The following is a 9,702-nucleotide window of genomic DNA, read 5'->3' on the forward strand; positions in this document are numbered from 1 at the left end:
AAATCATGCTTAAAGATGATTGCAGCATCTCATACAATACAGAATATCTATAAAGAGGTAGAAATTGTTTTTTAAAAGGAACAAAATGGAAATTCTGGAGTTGGAAAGTATAATAATCAAAATAAAAAGTGCAGTAAGGAGGCTTAATAGTAGATTTGAGCTCCCAGCAGAAGGAATCAGTGAACTCAAAGGGAGATCTACATAGATAACACAATCTGAAAAACAGAGAAAAATGAATGAAGAAAAATGAACGTAGACTCAGAGAAATATGAGACAGTATCAAGAACACCAACAAATGCTTAATGGGCGTACTAGAAGGAGAGAAGAAAGAGAAAGTAGCAGAAAATATTAGAAGGAAAAATGGATAAGAAGCCGCCTGAGCTGACAAAAAATAATCTATGAAGCTAAATAAATCCAAGTAGGATAAATTATAAGTAATCCATGCCCAGACACATCATAGTAAAAAAGTTGAAAGATAAACAAAAATCTTGAAAGCAAAATAAAGAAAAACAAATCTTTACACAGGCATCTCTAATAAAATTAACAGCTGACTTCTCAACAAAAGCACTGGAGCCGGAAGGCAGTGGGAAGATACATTCAAAGGAAAATACAGAAAGAAAAAATACCATTAATAAAAAATCTTATACTCAGCAAAAGTATCTTTGAAAAATTAATGTAATAAAAGACATTCTCAGATAAATACAAACTGAGAGAATTCATTGTTCTCAGATCTGCCTTATAAGAAATAACAAAAGAAGTTCTTATCGCTGAAAGCAAATGACCCCAGACAGTAATTTGTATCCACACATGCACAAAAAAGTACGTCATAAGAGGTAGTTATTTAGATAATTATAAACGAAAATGTAATTGAATATTTATTTTACTTTCTTCTCTTAACTGATTTGAAGAGCAATTATATAAAACAATTTGTATATAATTGTATTTTTGGGCCTATTACATATAGAAATGTAATACGTTTGAAAATAAAAGCATAAAGGTGGAAGATAGTTGCAAAACTGTATTGGAGCAAGGAAATGACACCAGATAGTAACTTGAATCCACAGGAATTAATGAAGAGAACCAGAAATGGTAAATAGGAAGGTTAATATATCAAATCCCGTACATACAGACTTGTTTTGCTTTTCTTTCTTAGCTTCTTAAAAGACGTGAAGTTATGAAGATTTAAAATAATAATTATAACAATGTATTGGTAGTTTGTAACATATATAGATGTAATAGAATAAGAATTATAGCACAAAAAAGGAGGAAGAGGAAATAGAACTATACAGTAATGACATTTCTATATCTCACAGAAATTAAGATAGCATAATTCTAAAGTAGATACTAATAAGTTAAGATACATATCCTGAGCCCTAAAGTAACCACTAAAAACAACTCAAAAAATATAGTAAAAAATAATTAAAGGAATTAAAATATTACAAAGAAAGCAGTAAAGAAAGAACAGAGGAACAAAAAAGACATGGGGCATATAGAAAACAAAATTAAAATGGCAGACAAATTCAACTATATCAATGATAACATTAATGTGAATTGATTAAAAAACCCAATCAAAAAGCAGAGATTATTAAACTGATGTACAACTATATGCTGTCTATAGGAGATACAGTTTCAATTCAAAGATAAAAATAGGTTAAAAGTAAAAGAATGGAAAAAACATATTATGCAAACAGCAAACATAAGAGAGCTGTAGTTGTTATACTACTATAAGACAAGATAAAATTTAAACCAAAAAATGTTAACTAGAGATAAAAAGTGATATTTTATAATGATAAAAGGGCCAATCCATCAGGAACATATGACAGTTATAAACATATATGTACCCAACAACAGACACCAACATACAGAAAGCACAAATGGACAGAATTGAAGGGTGAAATAGATACCTCAAAGATAACAGCTAGAGACTTCAATATCTTACTTTCAATAATAGAATAACCAGGTGGAATATCAACAAGGAAATAGAAAATTTGAACAACACTATAAACCAGGTAGACCTAACAGACATCTACACAACAACAACAGAACACGCATATTCTCAAGCATGTAGGGAACATTCTCCAGGATAGACCACATCCTAGAACATAAAATAAGCCTCAAGAACATGACTGGTACTTAGTTGAATGGAATATACAATTTCAAGTTTTTTCTGCAATGTGTGAACATTCAACAAACTTTTTTGTATGCTTTGCTGCACTAGCAGGATGGGATGCAAGTGTTTGCAGTTGCTTTGGGACACATTGTGATAAGGCAGAACCGAACATTCTTGAAACAGCCAACTAAACTTGATCGTTGTCTAATAACATCTTTATTGGAGTAATTTTCCTTTTCTTTTAGTTCTTTTCACTTTTTACCCTTTTGGAGTCCAGCATACTGTCGTTTAAATATTTATTTTAGTTCTATCCTCTTGTTAGCTACTCTGCTAGTTCCAAGTTAGAGGTTTATAGTGCAGAAAGAGGTGTAGATTGAGAAGGGAAAATAAAGACCAAAGTTCCAAACCTGGAGTGCCAAAAATTATCTGTGGTTAAAACCTCACCAACATGGGTTAAGAATATTAAGCTACAGAAACGCTGTGTGTTGGTCTTGTGATGTGATTGTGGTTGGAGGTGGAGCTGAGCCCAGCTGAGGGTTTGTGTACATGTTGCAGGTGCCTGGGGAGCACTGTGGCTCCACAGCACAGAAATAAATGGCTGAGTCTGTGGTCTGGGAAGAGGAAATATACAATGAGCTGTGGCGTTCTTTAGCGACTGTCATAGCCTTTAATCTTCCATTCTGCTGTGTCCCCGAAGGAACGTGAAACAGGCTGATGAGGCGGCCCCCAGGATTTTGGCGAAACCACTGCACGCTTCTCATGGAGGTAGAAAAATTGCACCACAGCGTGGAACTGGCTCCCTCCTGGTGACTAAGGGTTGGGGGACTCTGCTCCACCTGCGCCGCCCTCATACCTGATGAGAAATAGAGAAACAGTTACAGGTGATGGTCACTGTAACAACCAAAAAATCCGGAAAATGCCCCAATAGATTATGAGAAGGATAGAAATCGGCAAGACTTATGAGCTCCTTTCACTCCCTCCCTCAACAACACTGCAGCTGCTAAATCCTTTCAGATTCCCATCTTGGGACAGCCCCGACTCACAGCAAACCTGGGCGAACAAAAGCCCCAGCAGAGTGCCCAACAGCCTCTTCATGACATGTTGCCTTGTTACTCGGGATATTTTCCCCAAAAGATATATTTAACTAAACCTTGGTGTGGTGAGTGTCATGACTTGGTTCTGGAACTGTTCCTGCTTCTGCAACCAATCAGCCTCACCCAAAAACCCTGCTCAGGCCCAGACACTCTGTGACAGGAAGCCCCACTCTCCAGCCTCACCCTGACAGAGCATGGGCTGGAGGGTGGTGGAGTGAGAGGAGAAAAAGAAAGGTCATTATTCTAGTACTCGAGGAACATTTTCTGATAATCCTTCATGTGGTAAAGAGTGTGAGAAGGAAAGGGAGAGGCCTCCTCTGGGGAGACAGATGCCTCATCTATACTAATTAGAGCCTGGGGAGGATCACAGAAAGAACATCCACATTTTTAAATCCCAGAAAACAAGCAAGTGTTCTGACAAAAGGATCTTTACTAACCTTTGAATTGATTATGTGAGTCATTGTAGTCGTACAAATAATAACATAAACTTTATGTATTATATACTTAATGGATTCCTATTTTTGGAATATAGGAAATATATGGATTGGGACTCGCCTGGAATAACCAAGACTTGTGATAAATATTGTTAGAAGAAATGGACCTAATAAGACTGCAAATTGTGAGAAAAAATAGGATCAATTCAGACATTATTTTTACATATCATCCTTGCAGAAGCATAATGTGTTTTGTTTCTCTAATTCTTATCAGCAAAAACTTCCTGTGGTTCATATTTGCAGTTCAGTTCATCTTTTTTCTTTCTAATTCCTCCGTCTTCTTCTTTCCCTGCAACTTTCCTCAACCATTGCATTTCTACTTCCATATTCTCCTATTTTTCCGTAACTTCTCTCTCATCACTGTTTTTGGTTTTCTAATTACAGGAAATGCACTGAAAGAATATTAAAGAAAAGGTGGCATTCATGGTTTAGAAATAATTTCCAACCTGTGAAATGGAAGTTCATATTTTCCCCGATATATAAGTCTTAGGCAACAGAAATGAAAATAATCAGAAAAATCTGACTTCTATATTTTGGAATTCTCCATCTTCCCTTTTGCTTTATATGACTCAGTTTGATCCAGGAGTTTTTTCTGATAGATACAGATAAAGATAATGACATAGATAAAAATAATGATGACAATGTAAATATAGATGTATGCATTATAGATATAAGCTTCTAGTACTTGATCAGGGAATGAAGCAGAGCTGCTAATTGAAAAGAATATTCATCAAAAAGCAAGTTTCTTATGTGTCGATGATTTAGTTTTTCCTGACGCACAATTACTCCCCCCTCTTTACTATTATTAGCCTCCATGTGCACACTCAGAGAATTTCTCAAATCTTTCAACAACTGCTCACAACTAGGTCCCTCAGGTAGTCCCCTAGGTTTTCTTAAAGCCTATAGTGCTTCCTAATGGGCTAAAACCTTAACAAAGGAACACTTCTCACTCAGTTGTATACATAGCTCAGCATGCTGGCTTTTCTAGGGCTGTACCTGTGGATTGACTTGAAGACACAGAAGTGTCCACAAGGGTGGAGAATGTCATAAATAGCATCATGGGTCCTCACAGTGCCTTTTTATGAAAAGAAATTATTTTATATAATGTAGTATTATGTAATTATATGAAAATAACCCACTTAATTTTTACCTATAAACATAAAAAAATGAGCCCTCCAATGTGGTCCAGTTTAGCCAATATATTTAAGAGTGTTCTAGACCTGGGACAATACAAACATGAAGTAGACACTATATCTTCCTTCAGATAACTTGTGATATAACGGGAAGAAAATCATCTCTGTAAATGTAAGATCTAAAGGATGCCTTAATAGAAGCATGCCATAGGTACTACATGAACATCAAGACAGTAACAAATACTTCAAGCCCATATTATAGGATACAGCTTAATGGAAGATGTCATACTGTGTGCCTTCTATGAAGGTGACAAGAGAGGATAGTAACAAGAACAAAGATGTGTGATCTTTGAAAGGTGATCCTTTATTTTAAATACAAGGAACAGAGAAGATAAAGATGTGGACGAGGACACAGATCACAAACACACACACAAATAAATGTATTAAATGACACAGTGTGTTTCTGTCACTTGGGTCTGGGCACAATCTGTAGCCTTGAACAACTACTCTCACCATGCCATTCAGGCTCAAGGGAAATGCTTATTCACATACCTTAACAGTTGTCCTGGAAGCTGCATTTGAATATCACAAAAATTTGTGGATTGTGCTGCTCCTAACATAGAGGGCAGTCTCTGATTTGGAATTTGGGGGGATTTTAGGAAAGAGAAACAAAAAATTAATTAACCAGTCCAATCTTTCCTCTCGGATAGCATGAATGCAATAGATTCTTGCATAATGAAATATTGTTCCCTGGGAGCGCTGAGGATCCATTTTCTTGCCTCTCTTGTGTACTCATCTGCGGTTCTGAAGGGTGCTCATGAATCAGCACAGTTACCCATGATGGCTGGAAGACTTTGCAGTATTAAACTATATTGCCTTTAAATTGTATATATTTGTTCTAGACTGAACCTGCATAAAGAGTGATATTGATTATTTACTTTAGCAACTAGATGGACATTAAAACTAGAATTGTGAATAGTTTTATTTTTATAAAAAATATATATAATTGTTTTAAGATAAATTTTAAATAAAATTTTTTGTAAATATACTTTCTTAGAACTGTTGATTATTAATTATTTGTATTTTGTTTTTTAGCTTTAGTAGATTATTTTAAAAGACAAATAACTATTTTTGAAAACATATGAAAATAATTCATTTGTGCTCTTGTCTCAGACTCTATAATAACAATCCTCTGTAGATGGATTTGGAGGTAAGAAGGATGGAAAATGAGGACATTTATATTTTCACTGAAGTAGAAAATGAAGTGATCTGCAGACACTGAAGATCAGATGAACTGTTCAAGAATGTTGCAAATGTTTACTAACGGTACTTTGAGAAATAGTGTAGAAAAACAAGTAAAGATGATTAAGGAATCACTAATTATTATTGGCCACTCACCAGGTACTAGAGAAAATAAATTAGAGGGAAGAAAAAAAGGAAAGAAGTAATCTGTGTGGGTCTTATAAGAAAGAGTGGGTCACTCATAGGACAACCAACCCCAAGATTCCACATGGAACTTGGGCATAACATTGTGTATAATTTAACTGGGGGCCACCAGATAAAGAAGGTCTTCTTTCCTTTGTACTATATTGTCTTTGGAAAGATCATCTTGAGCATATCCTTAAATGCTAGCTTTAAGACCACCAATCTCAAATACTTTAGTCAAAGAGTTGAAGTCATTTGAGGAAAGAAGCCTCTCAGGATACTAGTAAAATAATCTGGAGATAATTCATTTGAAATAAGCAATTGTCCTGGGTTTTCTGACTGCTTGAGAGATGAGATTAACACCGTAAGTCAATTCTCTGATTTGCCTGATACCAACTCACATGGCCAACCTCAAGCCATCTTAGCCCATCATATTTCAAAGAACATGGAAGTGAAGTAACTTTCTCCAGCTTGATCACTATCCTATAGCCTCATTTTCTTTAGAATCCTGATTCTACAGGATACAAATGCTGCACTTCAGAAAACAGGACTTTACTTTGCAAAAAGAAGGAAAAAGAAAAAATGTAAGATTTCCGTAGGAAGAAAACACTTCTCAGGATTCTGTATTCTCTGTACTGTTAGCCTTCACGGAACATGCCAACTTCCTGAATATAACTCAGGATGACCCCTGAGTCTTTTAAGCAACAGTGTCTCAGGAGGTTTGTTTTCAGCTCCTCCTGCAGTCCAGGCACTGTGTCACTCAGAGCACAGAAGTACTTGTCCAAGTCACTCCAATGGGTTGAAAGTTTCCTCAGGTGGAAGGAGGTTTCACTCTTCTTAAATTCAGCCTCAAAATTTTGATGCCTGAAATAAGGCTGTGTCCAGAGTGTACTTCAGGAGAAGCTGGAGTCCTCGGTTGGGATATTGCACGTACCAGAAGAGATATGGTGGAACAGACGATGAGTAGTTTCACCTCAGCTCCAGACGGGCTCCTTCAGAGACAGTGATGTGGACGTCAGGCTGGGTCACTGACCAGGCTCCAGTTCCTCCTGAAACATCAATGTTGTATCAACGAACTCAGCTAAAACAAAAAGTCCCCATGCAGAGTCCAACCAGAATAATGTTCCATTTGTGGACAAGGGAGTAAATGGAATGATACTCACTCAGGAACAGGAGCACCCCAAGCATCAAGGTGAACACCAAGGTCATGACTGAGCAGTGAAGAAGCAGGGAGCTCCTTTCTGGGAGATTCCCCACAAACAAATAAAAATCTTGAACCCTGGTTGCTCTGAGGTTGAGGAAGAAAGACCGGAGATTTAGACGACTTCTTAAAGGCATTATAGTCAGGAAGAGATGCTCTCTTGACAAAACTGTCTGCCTTTGGCATCTGAAATTCTTTACATTTCCTTGTGTAAAAAATGCCATCAGAACACCTCTTTAGCTGTAGGAAAAGAAGGTTTTTGTGAGTTTATTCTGGTCTTTTAGAACTTGCAATTTAGGCAACAATGTCCTCCAAGGGCCAAATAGGGATCAAAGGAGAAGTTCATAACTTTTGTGAATCTTCTTCACCTTCTTCCTGCCCTTCTATTGTTGAATTTCAAAGCATTATGATTACGAAGAGAGGAGGATTTATGTTTTGAAGGCCCTGAAACTTATAAAATGGGGGCCTGTGAATGGAACACAAAATTATGAATAAAAAGTTGGATAAAAATAATTTTATAGAATGATAAACAAAATCAAAAGTTACAAATTTTAAAAACCATATACCACAAACATCATAAAATCTAGAAAATTACATAATATTTTATTACTTATTTCCCTGACACATTTCTATAATACTTTTTTTTCTATGTTATTTTGGCTCCATACTTTTTAATTGTCTCTTCATATGACAATAAATTTGTAATATTTCCTATATAGAAAAAAGAAAGATAATTCAGTCTTTACTCCTAGCAGCCTCTATCAAAATTTGTTTTTGTTTGTGTGTTTGTTTAATTCACCGTACATTAGGAAAATGCCATGTAAATTTTAAGCATAATAGTCAAATTTTGGAAAGTGTCTATTAAGTTACTATATGCTGTAAGATTTCACTACATTTCAGGTTTTCTTGTGCTGTAACAAATCCTAAATATTATGAACTATGATACTCATTAACAAGTTTATTAAGTGTGTTTTAGTTCCTTATTGCTGTGTGACAAATTACCTGTGAATTTTGTGACTTAGAAGAACGTCCATTTATTATCTTCCAGATTCTGTGGATCAGAAGTCTGGGCACAACTAACCATCAAATTATATTTATTTCTCTCTAAAACCGTTGTACTATTATTGTTTATTTCAAATCTACATTTAAATGAAGAATTATGCAACGCACCAAAACTGCATTTAATGTAAAAGAATTGAAAGCATAAAGAGCATGTTCATTGACCACAATGGAATAAAACTATAAATAAACATCAGAAAGACAACAGGAAAATCTCCAAATACTGAAAACTAAACAACACATTTCTTAAGGGTCATAGAGAATGTCTCAATGGAAATCAAAGATACATTGAACTGAATGGAAATGAAATTAAAACATATCAAAATTCCTAGGATACAGCCAAAGTAGTGCTGAGAGGGAAATTTATAGCACTAAATGCAAATATTAGAAAAGAATAAAAGTCTCAATTCAATCATTTAAGCTCACATCTCAAGAACCTAGAAGAGGAAGAGAAAAATTAATTCAAAACAAGCATAAGAAAGGAAATAATAAAGATAAAGCAGAAATCAATGAAATTAAAAATAGAAAAATAGAGAAAATCAATAAAACAAAGAGCTGGATCTTTAAAAAGGTCAGTAAAATTGACAAACTTCTAGCAAAACAGACAAAGAAAAAAATAGGAGAGATGTAGGCAGGCTAACGAGAAGTGGGGCATGCAATAACGAGAAGTGATTGATTAGGGTTGAATATTTGCCTTTCTCCATTTGGTCCTGAGTTGGATGAACCACTTAAACATTATGCCAAGTGAAAGAAACCATACAAAAAAGGCCACATATTATGTGATTCTATTCATATGAAGTGTACAGAATAGGTAAATCCATAGAGACAGAAAGGAGGTTGGTGATTGCCAGAGGCAGGCAGGAAGGGAAAATGGTGAGTAACTGCTTAATGGGTAAGTGGTTTCCTTTTTGGGTGATAACAAGGTTTGAAACTAGATAGAGGTGGTGGTTGCACAACATTGTGAATGTACTAGATGCCACTTAATTGTTCACTTTAAAAGAGTAAACTGTATGACATGTGAATTAATCTCAATAAAGCTATTTATACTGAAGGTGATAAAAATCTAAAGATCAAAGAATTCACAATTTAACTTCAGATCATTATATGAGGTTTTATACATTTAATTGCTTCTATCTGGAGAGAGAATCGATTTAGAAAATCCCTAAACGGAGAAAGGGCCTCAGCT

At 35.4% G+C, this 9,702-nt stretch overlaps 1 gene segment (V, D, J or C); it reads right to left on the bottom strand.

Moving 5' to 3' along the window:
• Positions 1 to 2,577: 2,577 nt before the first annotated feature.
• On the bottom strand, positions 2,578 to 3,205 carry LOC131405463 (T cell receptor alpha variable 22-like). The segment is given in 2 exon segments: positions 2,578 to 2,963; positions 3,154 to 3,205. Coding segments are annotated over 2 exon segments (438 nt in total).
• Positions 3,206 to 9,702: the final 6,497 nt, after the last annotated feature.

The sequence above is a fragment of the Diceros bicornis genome, chromosome 5 (genome assembly GCF_020826845.1).
Source record: "Diceros bicornis minor isolate mBicDic1 chromosome 5, mDicBic1.mat.cur, whole genome shotgun sequence".
NCBI lineage: Eukaryota > Metazoa > Chordata > Mammalia > Perissodactyla > Rhinocerotidae > Diceros > Diceros bicornis.